This window comes from Hakea prostrata, chromosome 2 (assembly GCF_041222555.1).
Source record: "Hakea prostrata isolate BN-2017 chromosome 2, UWA_Hpros_2, whole genome shotgun sequence".
Classification (NCBI taxonomy): Eukaryota; Viridiplantae; Streptophyta; class Magnoliopsida; order Proteales; family Proteaceae; genus Hakea; species Hakea prostrata.
The window spans coordinates 54518633-54539508 of NC_142601.1; the positions used below are offsets into that span (position 1 = coordinate 54518633).

The 20876-nt window shown below is 36.2% G+C and overlaps 2 protein-coding genes across 2 annotated transcripts; both read right to left on the bottom strand.

The window, feature by feature from the left end:
• Nucleotides 1–953: 953 nt before the first annotated feature.
• LOC149024914 (rhamnogalacturonan I rhamnosyltransferase 1-like) lies at nucleotides 954–6256 on the bottom strand. The gene is made up of 10 exons (XM_089145105.1): nucleotides 5919–6256; nucleotides 5540–5685; nucleotides 4952–5432; nucleotides 4168–4235; nucleotides 3959–4047; nucleotides 3644–3809; nucleotides 3248–3537; nucleotides 2974–3178; nucleotides 2723–2880; nucleotides 954–2120 (listed from the first exon to the last, which is right to left on the bottom strand). Exons 3-10 carry the CDS (start codon nucleotides 5277–5279, stop codon nucleotides 1877–1879), a joined length of 1548 nt encoding a protein of 515 aa, XP_089001231.1. The 5' UTR covers nucleotides 5280–5432; nucleotides 5540–5685; nucleotides 5919–6256; the 3' UTR covers nucleotides 954–1876.
• A 6681-nt stretch (nucleotides 6257–12937) lies between these two features.
• Nucleotides 12938–20875, bottom strand: LOC149024915 (uncharacterized). Its single transcript, XM_089145107.1, has 6 exons — nucleotides 20420–20875; nucleotides 20020–20120; nucleotides 17884–17981; nucleotides 15485–15675; nucleotides 13694–13743; nucleotides 12938–13517 (listed from the first exon to the last, which is right to left on the bottom strand). The coding sequence occupies exons 1-6, from the start codon at nucleotides 20817–20819 to the stop codon at nucleotides 13473–13475; spliced, it is 885 nt and encodes a 294-aa protein (XP_089001233.1). The 5' UTR covers nucleotides 20820–20875; the 3' UTR covers nucleotides 12938–13472.
• Between the last annotated feature and the right edge of the window lies 1 nt (nucleotide 20876).

Here is a 20876-nt window from a genome sequence, read left to right on the forward strand (position 1 = left end):
CAAGAATTTAAAGGAGATAAGATTATTCTATAGCATTTGAATTTTCCTTGAGATGCTCTAAAAATGAAGTTGTCATCAACCCAAAGTTTACATATAAAAATCTTAATTGTAAAGATAACAAAAGCAGCTTCCATCCCAAAATCTATATGATAAAGTTTCAAGTTCATTCTACCATCAAGCTGTCATATTTTATTTTGTTCCAAAAATCATCTCTCTGATGGACATCCCATTTCCAACTCGTACAATTATTCTTATGTTAATCTATAGGCTATGTTCAGGGTTTGTGGTTTTTAATGAATAATTTCTCCTTTCTTCTTTTGGTTTTGTGGGTTAAATATTAGAAGTAAGTCGTTGAAATATTTTTGTTTGACCATTATGAAATTCTCTTTTGTGATAGAGTTCTCAAAAATCATCTATATTCTCAAAATCTAATCATATAGATCATCTTTTTCTTGAATTGATAGCTTGGGATGAGGACTCTTGTATATATTATACGAGCGTGGAACTTATGGTCTGTTCTAATGATGTTGGTAATTACTAACTGAACATCTCTTTCAGGAAAATCTTTCTTATGTCATCAATTTTCAGATTAACATTTTTCTTCAGGTGTGTTTTGGTGAAGCACATTTGTAACTGTCAACGGACACGGATGCGTGAGAAAGAAGAAGAGTTATATGGTATATGTCATCAAAATAGATTTCCACATTTCTAGGTCATTGACTTGATCACATTCAAAGGACGTGACGTCAAGAAAAGCTTAACCTCCACAAATCCTATTATTTGTTTTTAATATTTTGTGGGAACCAATAGTTCGTTTTCAATAATGTTCAGCTTCAACGAATATACTTCAACAGGAATTATTGAGTTCTTAATGTTGTATTCATCACGTCATCAGCACACACGCAAACAAATGCAGATCTTCCACAAAACGTATATGAGGTGTTCTAGTTTACAGTTGAATCTGTCTGGCGGCGATGTTGGGTTTAAGGAATGTGGGAGATTAATCTCAGGTCAACGGAGAATGTTCACTTGCATCTATTTTTTTGTTACCTTAAATTGTACTTCAGAAATGCGAATTCGAATTGGGTAGAAAACAAGTTTCTGCTGTTGGTTCCTCTTCTAGTTTTTGTCGAAAAATAAAATTGCTTCCTGCAAAAGAATTCCTTGCTTTTTAACAGCCAAAAACAAAATCTTTAGAAACAAATAACAATTGATACTTGAGGTACAAAGCAATCTTAGTGGAGGATGGTAAGCTAACAGAAAAAGGGAGGAGTAGTTGGCATAAGAATGGAATTAATATCGTAACCACCCATACACACCAGTTATTCAAATTCGCATTAGACACTTGCACCATTTCCACGGTTAAATGCAATAAATCGACTTTGAAGCTGAACTGATAAGATTAAGGATGTAATAATAATGAAAGAAATAGTAGGACTTCAGTAATCCAAGTCCAAAAAGAATACAAGTTGTAAAGGAAGAGGGTCTGACCTTTAAAGAATCACCACCCTAATCCCAATAAAACTAAATTTCTATCACACTTCCACATTTTGTTGTACATTGCAACTGATCTGCAATGACCCTGCAATGGCAGGGAGCTCCTAGCTATACAAGAATCGTGTTATTGGTGAATGCAGAATATATAAATATTCTGCAAAAGCTTTCGAATAGAACTTCCCAGGAGAGCATACACGAACAGATCCTGCACTCTTCTTTGCATCCGTAAGAAGATGAACTATCTCCACTTTTATACACCTTCACCCCACCCCCCTCACCTCCCCCAAAACAAGATATTGAATCGATTAAGCTTCAGGTATAGCCATATAGACAACAGATGATGCTTGATTGCAACCCAACCTCCTGATCAAGATGAAGTTCACGTGCTACTCAATGGGTCAACCATTTGCAAACACTCATATGGATTGGCATAGAAATAATCCTCCTCTTTGGGTCTATCTGGAATCACAACTCTTCTACTTGGGTTCCCCATACGATTTGCATGAGCATCTTTAACTAAGGAAGAGAACTGTTCCCAGTTCAGTAATCTATCCTTGTACCGATCTATCAAATCGACCAAAAGCTTCCTGTCCAATAGAATAGTCTTCTTGAACTCCAAGAATCTGGAAAACCCAGAAATTGACAAAAATGTCAGAAAGAAGAAGAAAAAAAAAAGAATGAAACTATTAAATGTTGTCAAAGCACAAAATAAGCCCGACCGAATACCACCCAAACATGCTCAAGTACAACTTGAGGCAGGGGCAGCACATAACCTACGTATGAAATTGGACCACAACCCAGCTAAGGTCTCTAGGGGGGGGGGGGAATATCCATTTCTTCTAGCACAAAAATATAGCATGCAACTTCGGCCGCAACAACAAAACTCTGATATTCTCTGTCATTTGTTACTCAAGCTTATTTCTACCTAAAGTGATGTAGATTTGACACAGTTTACACCTTCAAACTGAAATATATTTATTGGCAACATTGTCATGCAATCTACTGGATAATACCATTACAGATCCTGCTGATCAAACAAAGAACTGCAGCTTAAAAGGTCAAACATAAATAAATCCCTCAAGAGTAACAAACTTCCTTTTGGCAGGAGTAATTCCACTCATATATGGAAGAGAATGTAAACTTTGAAAGTATGGATGGGTTAATATCTTCAAAATGGTGGCATTAATAATACCAAAGGCATCATAAACAATTAGCAGCACAGTACCTGCGATGGCCTTCCACAACTTTCGCCATATTTCCATCATATGTGGGAACAAAGATGTCACTCTTCAAGGAGACCAAATAATCCAACGCAGCCATCTGAGATGAATGGTTCTGGAAAAACCTAAGGTCAGCAGGTTCCAACAGTGTCTCCTTCCTGACCTGTCACACAGAATTGAAGAATCTATAACAACCAGAACATGGAGGATACTCATATATTTAAATGAAGGCTTCTCTTAATTTCCATCTACTGACCAAGTTTGGATACAAAGCTCTGAGGCTTGCCAACCTCCTTTCTCCACCATAGATTTCTCCAGCGGCAATATAAATCTGCACATTGCGATCAATATCCAATGCCCTTAATGTAAGAGCAGTTTCCTCAGGGGTCAGCGGGCACAACCCATCTTTCCTTTTCAGTTCAGAGTTTATCACTTTTTCTTTCCACCAAGGATAAGCATACCTGGACAGGCCAAGAATTTCAGAAGGGGGTATAAGATGGAAGTTCCAAACTGAGATTTGTTAAACTTACCTCAATTTTGTCAATTCTTCTACCTCCTCATTGTTGCAACCCTGACTACAACCAGAGAATGCTAACATATCCATTTCATATCTGAGATGAAGGACTAAGAAAGGCCCCCTTAGCCTCAGAAGGTTTATGACTCTTCTACCCAACTCCTCTATCTGAGGAGTAAATCGCAAAGCATTGAAATTTACACGACAGCGAAGCTTCTGGATCTCTATGGGCAGCCCATTATTAGCAAGTCGGGTATCAGTTTTGTTTAAATGCACAACCTTGTACTTTTGTATCAGAGGAAGAATCTGTTTACAAGCTAAAAGATTAGTTACATGCTTCCAAATAGGAACCATCAAGATTAAAAACACTTCCAAGTGTTGAACATAAGGACAGGATGGGGAGAAAACAAACCTGATTCTTATAGTATGAAATGTCTGACCAACTAATGGGTGGCATTGAGTATACCATTCCTAACTCTGCCCTTCTTTTAAGCCTAGGTGGAAGCTCTTTTAATATCCGAACCTCATCTCTCAAAGACGTAATGAAATGATCCACATCAAATATGTCCTGGAATTCACTGCAGAATCATATGTTGTACATTGTTGATATGTTAAAACATCATCCTAGTTCATAAATTGAGTCACTCCTCGTGAAAACAAGGTTGTACCTTCAAATATTGAAGTGTGAAATAAATTTTAAAGAATGGACAGACCATTGCTGACTGACCTAGGATCATTCCAGAATGAGGTTTTATCCAACTCTGGGACTATAAGTGTAACATTCAAATATCTTGCAACTGCCACCATGTCGCATATCTGTTTAGAAGATTCAAAAGTGATTAATAAGCATTTAAGTCAAAAACAGGAAAAAGCTGATGAACAGCGTCCAGAGTAAACATAGAGCCAAAGCATGAACACTGAAAAGAAAATATTTACAGCTGCTCGCATCTGATTAAGTCCTCCATTGCATGAAACCATGAGGTAACCATTGTTTTTGTAAACCCCTGCCACAGTTACCAATCATCAGCCTAACAAGCATAATTAAGATACCTCATGAAAGGGAAGAATACTTAAAATACACTAGTGGCTAAAACAAACAAGGGCTATAAAAACTAAGGTTTGTCCTATCACTAAGACCAGAATGAAACAAGATCATTTCTTGGGTATGCATAAATACTTTCACGGATAGACCAAAATATTGACGGAAAAACCATAAGACGAAAAAGATAATACATGAGCATAATTCCCAAAAAGAAAAAAGCGGATGTCTTATTCATGCTTCTATAAGAGGAGAAGGAATCCCGTGAACCGACGGAAGCACAAAGGAGACTGATTAGAACCTCCCAGTGTACTTCTGGAAAGTAGTAAGAATTTGCAAATAATCATAGGGCTAACAAGTTGACGTATTGGGGTGATCTAAAACTAAAGAACGACAAAAATCCAATGAAGCAGAGAAAATTACCAAATAGGTCGATTTCATAAAAATTAGAAGAAGAAAAAAATTCTAAATCCCTGATACAAGAAAGGAGAACCCTTTACTGATAAGGGTATGTTTTGGAATCAAATGCGAGTTCGAATTGAGAAAACTGGTAATCTGTATACCTAAGAAATCGAATACGTAAATTCATGGCGATGAGCATCGAAAACCCAATACTGGAAATAAGAACAAGATTTAAGCGGATGAAATTATTTTGTGTAAGGCTGAGAAATGAGAACTCACTCTTGGGAGGTAAGTGGATTTTCGGAGTAACGGAAGAATGTGTTACGGCCAAAGGAGAATCTGAAGGCGTAAAGCAAGAGGGCCAACCCTTCAAAACCTTCGGCGCCCATGTCTCCCCCAATGCTGTCAACTGAACAACGCAGGTCCAGAGCAAAGCAGTAGTCGTTACCCGAATTATCCAAAGTTTCATGCGCGAACGAGGAATCACTGTACTTTTCATTTTCTCAACTTTGCTTTCTCCCAAATACTTAAAGCCCATCTGCCACCGTTTCTCGTCCTGCTCCACCTCGTGATTAGACTTGTTTTCAGATTTCTCCCACCTGCACATCCTCAGAGCGATCCTCACAGTTCTTCAAACCCATACAAAGGTCTGAATTTCACGCTCCTGAGCCAGAGGGCTCACCCTTGCAACGTGACTTAGTCGCTTGATTCACCAGAAATGTAGCAATATTATCGACAATAGGTAGCGAGACCAGGAAATCTGCTACGACAAGAGTTGAATATTGATCAGCCCCAATCCTCACAAAACTACTATTCACCGAATCACGTAAGTAAACATATGCAAAAACGCGTCGTAACTGCACGAACCTCCTCGATTTTGATCAATGCAGCATTAAGAATGATCGAAATCCCGTAACAACTCTTTAATCAAGCTTAAAGAACCCTTGAAATCTCTATTTCCTGCGCCCTTCACTTCTTCCTTTCTCTCTACCAAAACCAAATTCCTAAAGAGGCTAAAAGACACAAAGGCAAAAAATCAAACAAATCAAACAAACAAAGAAAAAAGAGAGAACGAAACCCCACCCTTCCTAACAAAATCAAACTGACTTCCACAAGTGACCAGAAAATAAAAAATCACAAATAACTCTAAAAGTCCCCCACCAAGAAACTCAATCAAATCATAAACGTTCTTGGTACATTCCCACGATATCCAATAGTCACCCGGATCTTAGAAAAAAAAACATACCTAACAACGAAATTTAACCGTTTGAACAGCAAGAATCCCAAAAAATATCCCTTTTATACCAAATTATATGCTATTAGACGCCACCATTACCGGCTTCGATCTGATAGACAAACAGTGAACTTTTCAATCAGATCCGACAAGAATCTACCGGAAATTTGCTTTAAGGTCGCCTGAGAAAAGAGCGGAAGAAAAGAAGAGAGAGAAAGAGAAGGGGAAGTGCGAGCGCGCGAGAGAGAGAGAAGAGAGAGAGCTGCAGCGATTGATTTACGTTTGGCCAGTTCGGCGGCAGTCGGTGCTGTTTATAGTATACGCTTAGAACAAAATGGAAATCGAGAGAGAAGCCGTACACCACTAGATCATCTTTCTCTTAAGTCTTAACCATGGTTAGTCTCACGAACCAGCATGGTTTGGCAATGTCAGTAAAGGCGAGATTGGCCCACCACCTGGGCCCCACACCCTGGTCCCACCTCAACATTACCCCCTTTCCGTACTTATTATATGTGTTGGAATTTCCAGCTGTGATATAGGAGACGAGGACAATACCAATAGAATCCGTTAGATTTGCCGTTAACTAAGGCAGTGATGATCTGTGTTTCCGAATAAACTTCAAATTGTCCTTTTAAGTATCGCGATATCTTGAAAACTAAGATATCGTGGTTGTACAATATAGTAATCTTTCATTGAGTCCTGGCTGTCGCGATGAATAATTGGGGAAAGAGAGATATCTCGAGATATATCAATTTTATCTTTTATGTATTGGGTCAAATGAGATATAAAAGAAAAGAAAAAAAAACTCTCCGTTACCGTTAGAGTGTCGGTTGTGTTGTAAGGTCGTAGTTAACGGCGCCACTTGTCAGAACGGTCGAGTTATCCGGTATGAAACAGAAAACCATAGCGTGACACGTAGAGGGTTACCGCGAAAATGATAACTATGAAGCCGATTGACTGAAACGACAAAAGGCTAAGATTTACTGATCACTTTTTAGAGGGTAATTTAGTCATCTGAACAGAGATTGAAGATTTTGATGTTTTTACATTTGTCGGCAGGTTAAGGGGCATGATACGGAATCCTTCGAAGAAAAAGCAGGCCGACGGTTCTGATGTCGTTGAAAATCTGAGTGGGGTCAAGTTGGAGAAGAGTCAACGTCATCAATGGCTAGGAATTAAAGTGATGATGAGTCAAGGAACAACCAAGAGATGGTAAGCATGAAGAAGAAGAAGAGAGAGAGAGAGAGAAATTCCATGCATGCATGAACAATTGAGAAGTAATGAAGAATAGTTTGAAGCTGGCAGGCACGTCTTTGGTCTTCCACCGCTGGAATCCCTCTCCACAATGATTGAATGGACCGGGTCCAAGGTCTTGCTTCAACAACCGATGTAGCAAAGCAATTCTGCACGTGTCTATAAAATATTCTTGAGATCTGGGTGGGCTTTGGTCTTTGGGCTTTGGGTTGGGTAGGGTAAGTAATAACTAGCTGGTCCATCCTGGTGGCCGCCCAAAAGTGTGTAAATGCGAAAATGCATAAAGCAGGTGTGAAATGTAGACTCGGGATTGGCGGTTATACTGGCTGGTCCGACCATTGTTTTCAACAAATGAACCGGGTCGAGTCAGGTGAGATTTTCTAAACAGCTGGAAAACGTGTATTAGCCGGCAAGATTTCAACACCAACTTCGAGATTTACCAAAATGAAAAAAAAAGACTATCTTGAATTAATTAAATTTATTTATTTATTTTTGGATAAGAAGAGACTTGAAATTTAAATCAAAAGATGGAGTGGGGGAAGGTCAAAAGTGTAAATTCCTAGGGTTAGAATAATATTATTAAGTAGTTAATAAGTCATTCCTTTTCAGTAGTGTTGTGGGAAAATGAAGCAAGTATTGACTTCATTTTCCCACTCTCTAAGGGCTAATTAAATGAAATTAATTCTTCATAAATGAAACTCCTAAAATACAGTAAATTAAATAAACATCTGGATTTATGGATTATTATGTTTATATTTCTTAGAAATTTTTTATTACGTTTACATTTTATATGTTTATAATTATATGTCAAGTGCACTGTGCACCTTGGATGTTAGAATAATGCATAATGACTTAGTATCTATTGTGTACTCAAAATTCCTATTTTACCCTTTTTACTTTGCAAGAAGTTTAGATTTTGTCCTTTCAAACCAAAAAAATACTAATAAATAAATTGATGAAGAAGTTTGGATTTTTTTTTTATGACATTGTGTATTTTAGTTAATTTAGGCCTGTTTGATTACTTAAGTTTAGAAAAAATCTATGAAGTCAAATCTTGAGATTTCAAATCAATAAATTTCAAATCTGTGAAGTCATGGTTCATAAAATTAACTATTTGGTCAGTCTAAATCTTTGGAATGAAATCTGTAAATTTATCTTGAAAAAATATTTATGGGATCATGGTTCAAATGTTTAATGCGTTTATAGTAAGGGGTGAAATCTCTAGATTTTACCTCATACCCATAAATCTACAGATTCACATTTTTAGTGTAAAAATGTGAATATCTAGATTTCATGAATCCAGAGATTCACACAATCAAACGGGTATAAATCTCCCATTTGTGAATCTAGAGATTTCAAATCTCTGGATTCATGTAGGGCCTGTTTGGTTACATGAGTCTGGAGATTTCAAATCTATGAATTTATAATTTATAAAATTAAATGTTTGGTTGTGGAATGAAATCTATGGATTCATCCTAAAAAACTATTTGATCGACATGATTTTTGTGAATGTGCAAATGTATTACTTTTTTGAAATATCTGGATTTCACCCCTTACCCATAAATCCACAGATTCACGTTTTTAGTATAAAAAGGTGAAACTCTAGATTTCATGAATCTAGAGATTTTTACAACCAAATGGGTATAATTCTCAAATTCATGAAAATCTCTGGATTCATGTAACCAAATATGCCCGTAACCAGGCTCTTTGTTTTAGATATTTTATTTACATTTTTAATCCTCACCAATTAAAGATTCAATAAGAGTAAATATGGTATTCTAATTTAAAACTAACAATATTAAGCAAGGAACATTTTTAAATGCATAAATGTGAACCAACACCCAATTCACCCAATATTTCCTCTAAAAACTTTGATGGACACTTGTAATAGAAAAACCTAAAGGGTCTTGACATAATAGTTTATGAATTTATAGAATGTCTATGTAATTTGCTATCTAAAATGAATAACATAGGTAAGACCCAGCGTGCAACACACCCAACCTTATTTCTTGAGCTTAATATCATAAATCGTATTAGTTACAAACTACCAAAATCAACCAATCCAATCTGAGATTTATGTATACTATTAATTAATCCATTCATAAGTAGAGTTGTGCACAGCAATGCACATAGATGCCAAACAATAGACTGAAAAAGCAAAAATTTCAGCCTATTGTTTGGCATCTATGTGCACTGCTATGTACAGCAGAGAGCTGTGTACAACAGAGGATTTTTTTTCTTCAAAAACTTCATGTTCATGGAGGGTTATGAATACGAGCTGAGATTCTATATTCACGAGGGTAGAGGACTTTGTTCCTTTTACACTAATCAATCACATATTTAGTAGGGGTGTGAAGGGAGCACAGTCCTTCATCCGATGACTAAAAGACTTGAACTCTGTAAATGTTATACGATTTCTCATGATGCTTTTAATTCATTACTTGGTGTTTGTTTTAGTTAGTAATCATGAATTTGTATAAAATGAAAATTTTAATTCTTAATGAATAAAAAAAAAATTGAAGGAGACCCAACAACTCTCTCCTGAGAATGAGTATAAGAAGTCCACCTAATTTATTTGATAGAGAACTAATTAAAAACCATCATTCATTTGCTTAAGGGGGGTGTATATTGATTTCATGCTTTACCCAAAAAATAAAAATAAAAAATTGATTTGTATAATAAATGAAATGCTAGGAAGCAAATTTCCTTCCATTAAAATTATTAGATTAATTATACTTCATGGTAAGATAAAGGTAAGGCATCACTCACACTAAGAATTGATGGGAGACCATAAATGAATGAATGATATGACTTTTATTTCTTGACAAAAAATGAATGAATGGTGACTTTTGTTCAAAATTGATTGATTATTAAGAGATGTGGAGTGATAACTCATAAGTAACTGAATTTGAGTTTTGACAAGTTGGCTACTCCTGTCTCTGTTTTTAAAAAATGTTTATTTTGGAGAGAGACTGAAAGTGAAAGAGATGATGACCACACACCCAAATTGAAATTCTTAACTAAAATTGAAACAGAATTTTCTTTTTTATTTTTTAGAAGAAACCCCTAAATTAATAATATGTTGTTTTTGTTGGGTTTGAGTATTTGGTATTTTGTGGGTCCATGTAATTATAATTTTGGTTGTATTTGTAATTGAAACAGGGTTTGGGTCAATTACTAGTACTGGGATAAACTTGTAATTATATTGGGATTAGGGTTTTAGGTTTCCCTATAGTATATGTGGGATAACCTAGTAGACACGGAATCAAAGGGTAATACTTTGTAGGTGTGATAGTAGTGTGAGGTTTCCTGGAACTAGTGAAACTCTTTTTTTCTCTGGTGGACATAAGCAGGATTTTGCTGAACCACGTTAAATTCCCTTGTGTGCTTTGCTTGTGTTCTTCTCTGTTCGTGGTTGTGCATCCATTATCCCTAACAGTTTTCACTTGCCTACTAATTCAAATATGGGGAATTCAATATATTTTTCTTATTTTTCTTCGCATGCTTGAAATAATTTTTTTGATTTGATAATAACTCTCACTACCTGATTGGTTTTCACTCATTTAAAAAAAATAAAAATTTATTCATTGAATGCATACCAAATGAAATTCAAACCTAGCGACAACTGGAATCCATACACAGAGTTGGCATCTAACATAGAAGAAATACCTTATTGAGCTCAAGGCTGGAGAAGAAGGTTGTTTGAATAAGTTTTCCATAAATGGAAAGTAACATCTCATTCGTGAACTTCATATTCAACAATTGAATTAATTTTTCTATAAATGTCTCTCCAAACTAGGGTTGTAATTAAAAATTGGATTTATTTTCATCTATCACTATACTTTGATATTACCATAACATGGTAGATAATTTTTGAATAGTAATTAAAAATTATATTGTCAGTTGATATTCAATTTATTTTCTTGAAGACTAAAACACCATAATGTAAAATACTCAAGTAGAAATTGTTTTCCACGTTTTGCCTTTGAACTTTAATAATGTAAATTAACTTTTTAAATCCATTAGAATTCTTTGGTTTGAGGCTGAATTTAAAATTTGGTCCAGGCTTTTTGGTCACAATATTGCCAATTAATAGACCAGTTTTACTACCTTATAAAGCATGTTGATTTGATAGCTCAACAATCAAAACCTTCTATCTCTATTCTAATACATAATGACCTAAAGATTGTTTTGGTATAATTTCTATTTTTGGTTTTTGAGTTATATAAATTAAAATAATTATAAATAACAATGACCCCATCTCTGTCAATATGATAACTATAGAATATAAATTTTCTACCATATATGATGGCTACAGATCTGTACTGGGGAGCCACTTTTAATTTTTCTTGTCAGAATTCACAAATGAACTTCCCTTCTAATGTGTGATAGAGAGATGTAAAAAGAACACAAATCTTTACTCTTATGGTAAATGATTCTAACTCATAACTACGACCCCCTCCCCAAAGATAACATCTGTTCTTAAATTTTTTAATATATATAATTTTTATTTAAAAAAAAAAAGCATATTGAGATAAGAAAATAACTTTAATTTATTGACATAAAAATACATTTATTATTATTATTATTTTTAATTAAATCAATATCAAATCATAGAGAATCAGCTAATATTCTTTAAATAAAACTCCACCCACGTATCATGACTGCAAAGTAAAATATTAATATATGAATTATATTATTAAACGGGTCAAAATTGGTAGGTAAAACATAATAGAAAATTGATATAAATCCAGACGTTTTTGAACCTCTAAAAAAATGAATAAAGAGACGTTCAGGACATGCATGAATATGAAGAGGTGGGAACAAAATTATTCAAATTATTATTCAAGTGTAATGAGAAGCACCTCTTGAGACAAGACCAAATATATTTTCATTTTCTATAAAAGATTGACATGTTTTTTTTTTTTTTTTTTTTGTCCTTCTCACATAGATTAAGAATTCCAATCTGCAAGAGTGAAGAGACAAGATGCGAGTAGGAAATTGTGTCTGAGAAAAAGCCAGAAACCCTTTTTTCTTTTTCTGATAATAAAAACCCAGAAACTGTTATGGGTGTTTGAAGGAGTCTCTGTTCTTGGATCCCAAAGACATTTTTTATGTTTTGGCCAAAAAAAAATCCTTAGCCCTTGGAGGTCTGAGTCATTTTTGGAGGGGTGGGCCCACCAGTTCAGGCTCTTGTCTATTTTCTAAGAAACAATGAATTAAATGACCGAAATAGCTGTTTCAATCTTTCCAGAATTCATTTTTAAGATGTGCAGGTTAAGAACAGTGTTCACGGGACCAGTTTGTATCTACTGGAGTGTGATTGGAGTTTACAGAACACAATTAATACTGAAGGAATTCTAGTGTTCTGAAGTGTCTTTTTCATGTGAAGAGAGATGACAGGTTCATACAGAGTTCAAATATGGTTTTGTTTCAGTTTGGAATTCAATTGAGGAAAGCAATAGTCGAACCGGATTTATTTGGTTTGGTTCGATTGGGTTCATTTGGCTCCATTAAGAATGATCCCCTCCTTAAAAGGGAAAAGTATCGCCAAGCCTCATTGAATGGTTTAGAAAGGAATTCTGTTTAATTCTGGTTTTATGTTTTTTGAGATCTTTATTTATGTCACACCCAACCACCACTCACCACCCAGAAATAATAATAAGAACAATACAAAGGAGAAAGTCTTAAAATCATTTTGTTCTGACTGCAATGCTCCATTGTTATCTCTGGTCCTTAAAAATTTTACCCAAAAAAAAAACAAAAACAAAAAGGAGATGTGAGAAGAACTCTGCCCTGAATATAGACCATACAGTTGAATTGATTTTTCGTCCACTGAAAGTAAATGAGAACCTACTTTCAAGAGGTGTTAGATGAGCACTAAACATGTTAAGAGGTTTTTCAAAAAAAATCTTTTTGGGTTGAAAAAATATGACAAAAGCCTGAAAACGGTCCCTCTGCAAAAGCCTCTAATGAAGTTCTTCATGAACATTTGAAAAACCCAGGGCATACAATGAATAACATTCCACTAGTAAATATGTAAGGAAGCTGGGGAACTACAAGAGAACACAAGCTTGAATGAGAATTGAACAAGGGAATCAGGCCATTGTACAGGAACTCAAGGCTTCAGCCCTTCTCCACATGCGGCTCTCCTGGGAACCCCAGAAGTCACAACCAAGATAACACAGTGCATGATGTGCATCTCCAGAGCCATCCCTACCAACATGAACCCTATATCTACCGGTACTGGTAACGTCTTTTATAATCTTTCAACATTTGAGCGTCTCTTCATTGGCTTTACTATACAGTAATTCATCCTGCAGTAGAAGTCTTCTTCAACTGCTTCTCATCTTCATCCTGTAAGCATACAGAAGTTTATAAACACGAATAAGAACGATATTACAGTACAAGTCTATAACATATGATGGTTGACTCTTGGAAAAGCCAATCAGCACAAATTAAAATGCAGACCACTTGAAAACTTGTTAAGGACTAGTAAGATAAAGGTGTACAAGTACGCTACAGCTCCTTACATAGTTGTCAATCTTGTCGAAGTCATCATCAAACGTATCATCTCCATCATCTGAAAGATCAGATTAATTATCAACAAACTCCCAATATTACTGGCAGAAAAAGAGAAGTGCTTGTCTGTGAGCATGCACACACACACACAGAAAGTCACTAGTATTGGACCAGAAAATTAAAAGGTGCATTTGTGGCTCTTCTTAAACAGTCTAGACCCAATTCTAAAACACGTTGGAGGAAAAATGGAGGCAGAAGTAACTTCTTTGTTAGGCAAACTGGATTTTACATGAGAAACAAGAGAATCTAGCAGTCTACTCGAGAAACAATGTACAAGAATGACAAACCTCCAATTTATTTTCTCAATGACATTATTAAAAAAAATGATGATGTTTCACTACCATACAACTGAAACCTGAAGGACACTTCACCCATCATGTATTAGATCATTTACCTAATTAACCATGCTTGAAAATGCTTTATTGTCAATTAAAATAAGAAAAAAGACGAATGACAGTCGAAATAAAATTTGTAATTAAATACTGGTTTCCCAGGAAAATATTGGAGCCTAAGAGGAAATTCCCATACATTCTACCTCTTCACACCATGTGCAACCATTAGTGAAATACTCTACCAACTACCTAAACTGGATTGTGAAAGAGGATGCACACACATACTTGCAGTCATGAAGGTTGTCAAATGATCCAAAGTTTCAGGAATACAACCCCTTAAAAAGATCACATCCCAAGAATCAAAGTCAACGAGTTTAACAATACAATTATTTACATTCTTTAGGACAGTCAAGTCCAAGGAACTTTCTTACTTACAAAAGGGGACTTTGGGATGGTTGGTTACAAATCCTCAAAGGGATGAAACTTCAGAGATGTAGGGGCTATAGTTGAGGCAAAAGGCAGTCCAGTAAGAGAATACCATCAAAAAGTGTTATGCCCTGACTGAAAATAGAAACGACTTATTTGTGTAAATATTCATCTTGTACAGAAGTGGTACCTTGTTGATGTAGCCTTGATTCCCCCCCCCCCTCCTCCAAATCCTAGGACTGCCTAGACACAGTAACGCCTATGATCCCAAAAGCACAAACCATTGTGGAGGAACTCATAGGTATATAACCGGCAGAAGGCGTCAGGGATCACTGATATGGGACTTCTCTCCATACAATTCTCCAAGGATAGGTGTTACGGTTGACAATTATTATTTCTTCACAAATTGACACACTGAAGCAGACTTGGCAGCCAAGGATTTTTATCTCATATGTCATTCCCTCCCGGCTTCCAATACAGTAGGTTCCAATGATAAAAACTAATGCAACAAAGCCATAAAGCCAGTTCTTCATGCATTTTCTATTAAAAGAATACAACAACAACAAAAAGCCTTGTCCCAACTAAATGGGGTCGGCATTTTCTATTAAAAGAATATCAGTAATATTTGTGCGCTACTTCTCATGCAGAGTGAGTTCAATTTGAAGTGGCAATGCAAGTAAATGTAGCAACCCAAAAGTTGAAGCTATGCATCATCTCTACAGTCTATATGTAAGAAAATAAGATGCAAATGACATCTCCCCCCACATCAAACCACAAAAGGACATTATAATATTATAATAATAAATAAAAAAATCAACCATATGTACAGAAGCTGATCCAAGGCCTAGCATTTGTTCAATTTCAAAGCCTGAACCAAAGCAAGCATTATATAATTTAGATGAAGACCTAAACAATTTCATGAACTAATTAATGTGTTCAAACATGATACACATTTTATCTGCTTTAGAAAGAGGGTTGATATACCTGGTCCCTCATCAGCACTTCCAAGATCTCCCAGGAGAAAAACATCCAGATCCTGCTCTGTAGTTGATGAAGCCTTAACAGGCTGGTTTGTTTGTATTTTGTCCTGATTAGCAGGTGCTCCAACTGGTGTAGTATCTTTTGCCTGCTCCAAGCTATCCTGCTTAACCTCCTCCATGTAACGTTTCTCATATCTGGAATTGAGAAACAAAGAGATATATATAATCGGACAAACTAACAATGAGAAAACTAGAAAAACGTGAATCAGGACCTACGACAACATAAGTTGTAACAAAAAAATGATGAACAACATGGCACCATCTAAGTTCTGCGCACACAACATCCAATAAAATAAAATGCTCATGCAACAGTAGACTTCAGAAGAGCTAATTGTAAGTACTCACTACAGGCAAACATGGAGGTGCTTCTCTTAAACACATGTTATAAAAGAGGAACATACAACAAATGGATCACACCAAATTACCCTAATATCAGAGCCCTTTATGAAAAATGACTGTGTTCATACTACAGAAAGAAAAGAAGAAGGGAAAGAGGTCAAATTGAAATACAGATATAATGTTTTTAAATTTCTAAAAATGGTAGGCAGTCAGTTTTGCAGATAACCCCAGTTAAGACAACCTTCCCATACAATCTAAATATCTGTCATTTGGATGGTCAAATGGCGTGGTGGTAATCGTGGCAATCTCAGCCAATGGAGTACACCTTTAACAACTTCACAATCAGATAAAAGCCTACGGGACTACACATGTGGGCAGCTTTCAGTGTAAAACATTAATTCTTTTGGGGGGGTGGGGTGTTTCACATATGACATACTATTGTACAGGGAGAGTTACCAGTAAAAATAAAATTTGTTGTCCTTTAAATCATAATAAGTATAAGATCACTAAAGTGAGATATTCAAAAGCCAGGAAAGAGATGGGACCCTCTTCTTCTCCTTTACTTCCACTGAAAGATAAAAACAGCAGCAAGATCATTCCAACACTGCAAGCCAACACAGCTTGATTTGATACCACAAGCAATGATAGGAAGTGCCTTCCTCCTCAAACTTTACTTCCCCTTCTCCTCCTTATATTCTGTCGCTGCTACTGCTATATCTCTGGATGCAATGGTGACAAAGGGAGTGTTGTTTCTTCCTTCTTCCCAATTTCCCAACGTTCCCATGTTCCATTGATTTCCTTCCTTCTCTCCCCTATTTTCATCATCCACTCCCTTCTTTCATTTCCAGTATTTTTTTTTTTTTGGATGAATTGAAAAAAAGAAAAAGAAAAGAGGAAGGTGCAACAGGCCTTGTAAACACTTTCCAGTATTTTGGATCTGGAGAACCAGCTGTCTACGCCTTCTGAAAACACTTTGCACAACTAAGCAACAGGCCTTGTAAACAAATTCAAATGCAGCCATATTTAGTATACAGGTAAGCATGAGGTCCCTGCTGAAATGGCTATGAACAACCAGAAATGGAAGGTGCAAACGTCAATATATCAGTTGATATTCCATCACCAGGCCACCAATAAAGTTCCTTTTTGGTGGTTTAGGTAGAATCATCATGGAAACAAGTTCCTTCTGAAAGCAAGGGCATGGCTGTGTACATTATTACCTTCCCAGGACCATGCAGTGACAGTAGCCTTGTGTTCTGGGTATGCCCTTATTTTTGTTAGCTAGAATCATTGCGAAGAAATTGAGGGTAGAGGTGATGGTGGAGGTGGGGGAGGGGAAGAGAATTCCGGGGCAAAAATGTCCAAAAGCCGTCAAAAAGGAGGGCGTATGTTTTGGGTGCAAACTAGAACCCAAAACTAGGTATTTCCCCTTTTGTATTCCTACAAGGGTGTACTGAAATCTATAATCTACATAAATGTGAAAAGAGCCATCTGCATAATAAGAGTGACATGGAGGATAACTTAATAAACATTTGGACAATTGAATATTCATTTGCCAATAAGAGTTCTGTACCTCAAAGAAATAAATTGTGGTGGTATGTAAGTGGGAACTTGAAGGTAACACAAAGTACAATATTCCCCATCTAGACCAAAATGCAGTACAATAAAACATCAGAATTGGTTAGACAAATAAACAATGCACAGAGTAGTTAAAATGTAAAGAATAGTCTACCAGCGCTTCTACCAGATAAAAGCTGAGACATTGGGTTCCCCCCCCCCCCCCCCACAAAAAAGAACCCAGTTTCAGTTTGTTTTCCACCAGCCTTTATAAATTAACTGTAAGATCTATATTAAATATCAAGAAGTAAAGAACAACACATATGCACTGGATTTCCAAGGATCTAACCGTCCAACAAGTTGACAACACCAAAAAATTGATCCAGGATGCATTAAATTACAAATGATCAGGCCAAATTAGACACTTCTTCCAATAGGTGAGACACTTACGGAGCTAGATGACTGCTCACCAGCATAAAGTATATCCTCCAGAATTTCCTTTCTTTCATGAGGCGTGGGCATAAATCATATCTTAACTTAGAAATTTCCTGCAAAGATAACACAGATTAGCTGGCACTCTACTGATAAAATGCTAGTAAATGGTGATGATGAAAGATGAACCAAGTTATATAGCATTTAGTGTCACCACAATCTTTCTACAGAGATGTGAAATTACATTAAAAATTCTTACAGCACAAGGCTCACAAAGATGTTTCCCAGGACTAGCTGAAGAAAGTTTGAGCCTTCACTAATTAGCAAGCACCAAATGAAATATTGCTTGTCGCCCATGAGTATTCTTATAGTTTTTACAACAAGCCCACCCTAGAGCTCTAGGAGACAAGCCTTTGAGGAGGGATATATCCTTCTCCAACTGTACTGATATCTCTACTTAAATTGAAAGAACATGATTACACAATATAGAATTCGAAATGCTTTCAAAGCCATGAAACTTTGGCCCATATCTTGCTAGTTTAGCATTTTTAAGGGTAATTCCCAAACTTTAAATTTCATTTTTAGCTTCTTTACCAATTGTGAATGGAAGGATGACTTCAAAGCATAGTTATCAAAGCGCCGTGAAGACATTTTATGGTCACCAAGGCAATGGTCTAGTACATGCAAAAAATCTATGCTTTATTCTCTAGGAGATGCCTTGTATTCTATTGCGCAGAGCAGCCAAGCTTTTTTGACATTTGGTGCTTATATTTCATTTTTTTTCTTTTGGATTTTTGTAAGTGATCAAATTTTATTCCCTAACACCCGCATGTTATTGGTTGTATACTTTGCTACCATGTAATGAGAAGCATGGGATCATTTTAAGATTAAAGTGTAAATGAATAAAAAGAAACCTAATCATAAAAGTGACCGAATCAATTGGGACTTATTACAAATCAGATTAGAAGAGAGAAAGGAAGAAAAAAAGAATACTCCATTCCATACACACCATCAAGATCATTACTGGTTTGACATCACAGAGGTAAATACAACTACTACTATTTTTATGTTTATATAAATCATAATCATTTGTTATCATGCAATGTTGCTATTGTATTATAATGAGACAAACTTATATTTGTTTTTTATTTTTCATTTTTATATATTTTATCATATGAGAATCTTGCATTACTCTTTAATACTAGTTTAGCTTATAAGTAGAATTATATAAGTTTTAGTATGCTATTTGTGCAACATAAAATGGCCGTATTAAAACAAGGTATCCTAAATCGCTTTGTTCGCCAAGAAAACGCCTTGCGGGTGCCTAATTGCAATGGTGCTCAGGAAGGTACCCAGATGCCTTGGTCGCCTGACCGCCTTGATAACTACGCTTCAAAGTAGCCAAATGGAAATATATGGGATTTGCCTTCCATTATATTCAAATATCATGGAACTTATCACCCAGCAAGATGCAATACTCTAATCAGAATTGATGAATCAAAACTGACTAAAATGCAGAGGAACTATAGAGACTAAATTACAACCTCCTAAACAAAGGAATGACAACTATAGGGACCAGCTCAAAGGAATTATCCATCATATCATCAATAACACAAAAATGGAAGACATATTCTTCCCTACATGTCCAAAACATATCACAAAATGCCAAAAACTTTACAATCTGAAGGCAAGTAGTACATGCAACTGGCAACTTAACATATCAATAAACCAAAAAAGGAAAAATGAACAGCCTATTGCACAATCCAAGGCCCATGGGGGTCACAAAATTTACTTGATTGATGAAGAATCATCCAGGAACCTTGAGTACTTTGAAATTATTAGATTTCATTTGGCTTCTCAGTCTCCTGTCCGAGCTGCACTTTCCAATAGAACCCAGAATTACATAATGAGTTGGCTGAATATTTGGCAAAACAAGAGGTGCTTCAACATAGGAAGCACTTTAGGAGTAGCATTCATTTTTGAGATGGGAACCATTGTTATGGTTAGCTGGTTGAACATATTGATATGGTTCTGGGAATCAACTGCAGTCACTTTCACACCACGGGTGTTTGTTTGATCTTCATTCTCACTTGTTTCTTATTAAATGGTTACCCCCCCCCCCCCCCAAAAAAAAAAAATAATAATAATAGCTACCTTGACAGTAGAGACAACTAGCATGGCATGCCTCGCTTGCCAGTCTGTAAGATCCTGTCTGACATTTGAGACTGTGTGGACATCAGCGGTTTCTGGCTCATCTACAAACCGCGGAAGAAAAATCCAATAAGCACAGTTCAGAAAGGAGGTAACTGAGTCGAAATGAGCCAGAAACAATGAAATGTTCCACTGTCCCGGTAACAAAGTACGGAAATATATTACATATAAAGGGAGGAAATATTATAATTTAATCAAATTCCGAGGTTATCATAAGAAAAGATGATCAATAAAGTGAAGTCGCAGATGTGATTTTGTTGACCGAAGTCTTTAAAATTCTAAAAGAAAACTGAGATCACAAACAAAAATCAGATTGAAGCTTATGAAAGCAAAAACCAAGCACCTTGAATGGGAAAATCCTGAAATGTGCTGAGTGTAATTCCTTTGACAAACTCTCTCAAATCATCGGTAATGCCAAACTTCTCGAGATCTGACGAGGAAGGTCTATCGGATGAAGAATCAATGAGTGTGACTGCAGGGACGGGAATCTGAGGAGAGATCCCCTCGGCTAGGACCTTGATCTGTTCTGCCCGTTTTAATGCTTCAATCTTAATCTGATCGGCTTTCTTGGTGGCCTCAGCGGCTATCTCCTTGGATCTCTTAGCTGTCTCTGAAACGATATCGGAAATCTTGGATGACCCTATTGTGAACTCTTGGGATTTCTTCGCTGCTTCTTTTGTGAGTTCTTGTGATCTTTTCGCTGCTTCTTCAGCAAAGTTTCGCGCTTTCTGCCAGAAATCCATACCTGGTGAACTCGCGAAATTCGAAAACAGATACCCGTAGTGTACTCTGTAATGACG

Bases quoted from the DNA above. Each gene is read 5' to 3' on its own strand.
- LOC149024915 (XM_089145107.1), bottom strand. From the start codon at position 20,819: ATGGATTTCTGGCAGAAAGCGCGAAACTTTGCTGAAGAAGCAGCGAAA. The intron at 15,676-17,883 runs GTAAGTGTCTCA...TCTCAATTCCAG, and splicing joins GTGAGCAGTCATCTAGCTCC to ATATGAGAAACGTTACATGG. The intron at 13,744-15,484 runs GTATATCAACCC...CTGATCTTTCAG, and splicing joins AAGTGCTGATGAGGGACCAG to ATGATGGAGATGATACGTTT.
- LOC149024914 (XM_089145105.1), bottom strand. From the start codon at position 5,279: ATGTGCAGGTGGGAGAAATCTGAAAACAAGTCTAATCACGAGGTGGAG. The intron at 3,810-3,958 runs GTCAGTCAGCAA...ATGATTCTGCAG, and splicing joins TCATTCTGGAATGATCCTAG to TGAATTCCAGGACATATTTG. The intron at 2,121-2,722 runs GTACTGTGCTGC...TGGGTTTTCCAG, and splicing joins GTTGTGGAAGGCCATCGCAG to ATTCTTGGAGTTCAAGAAGA.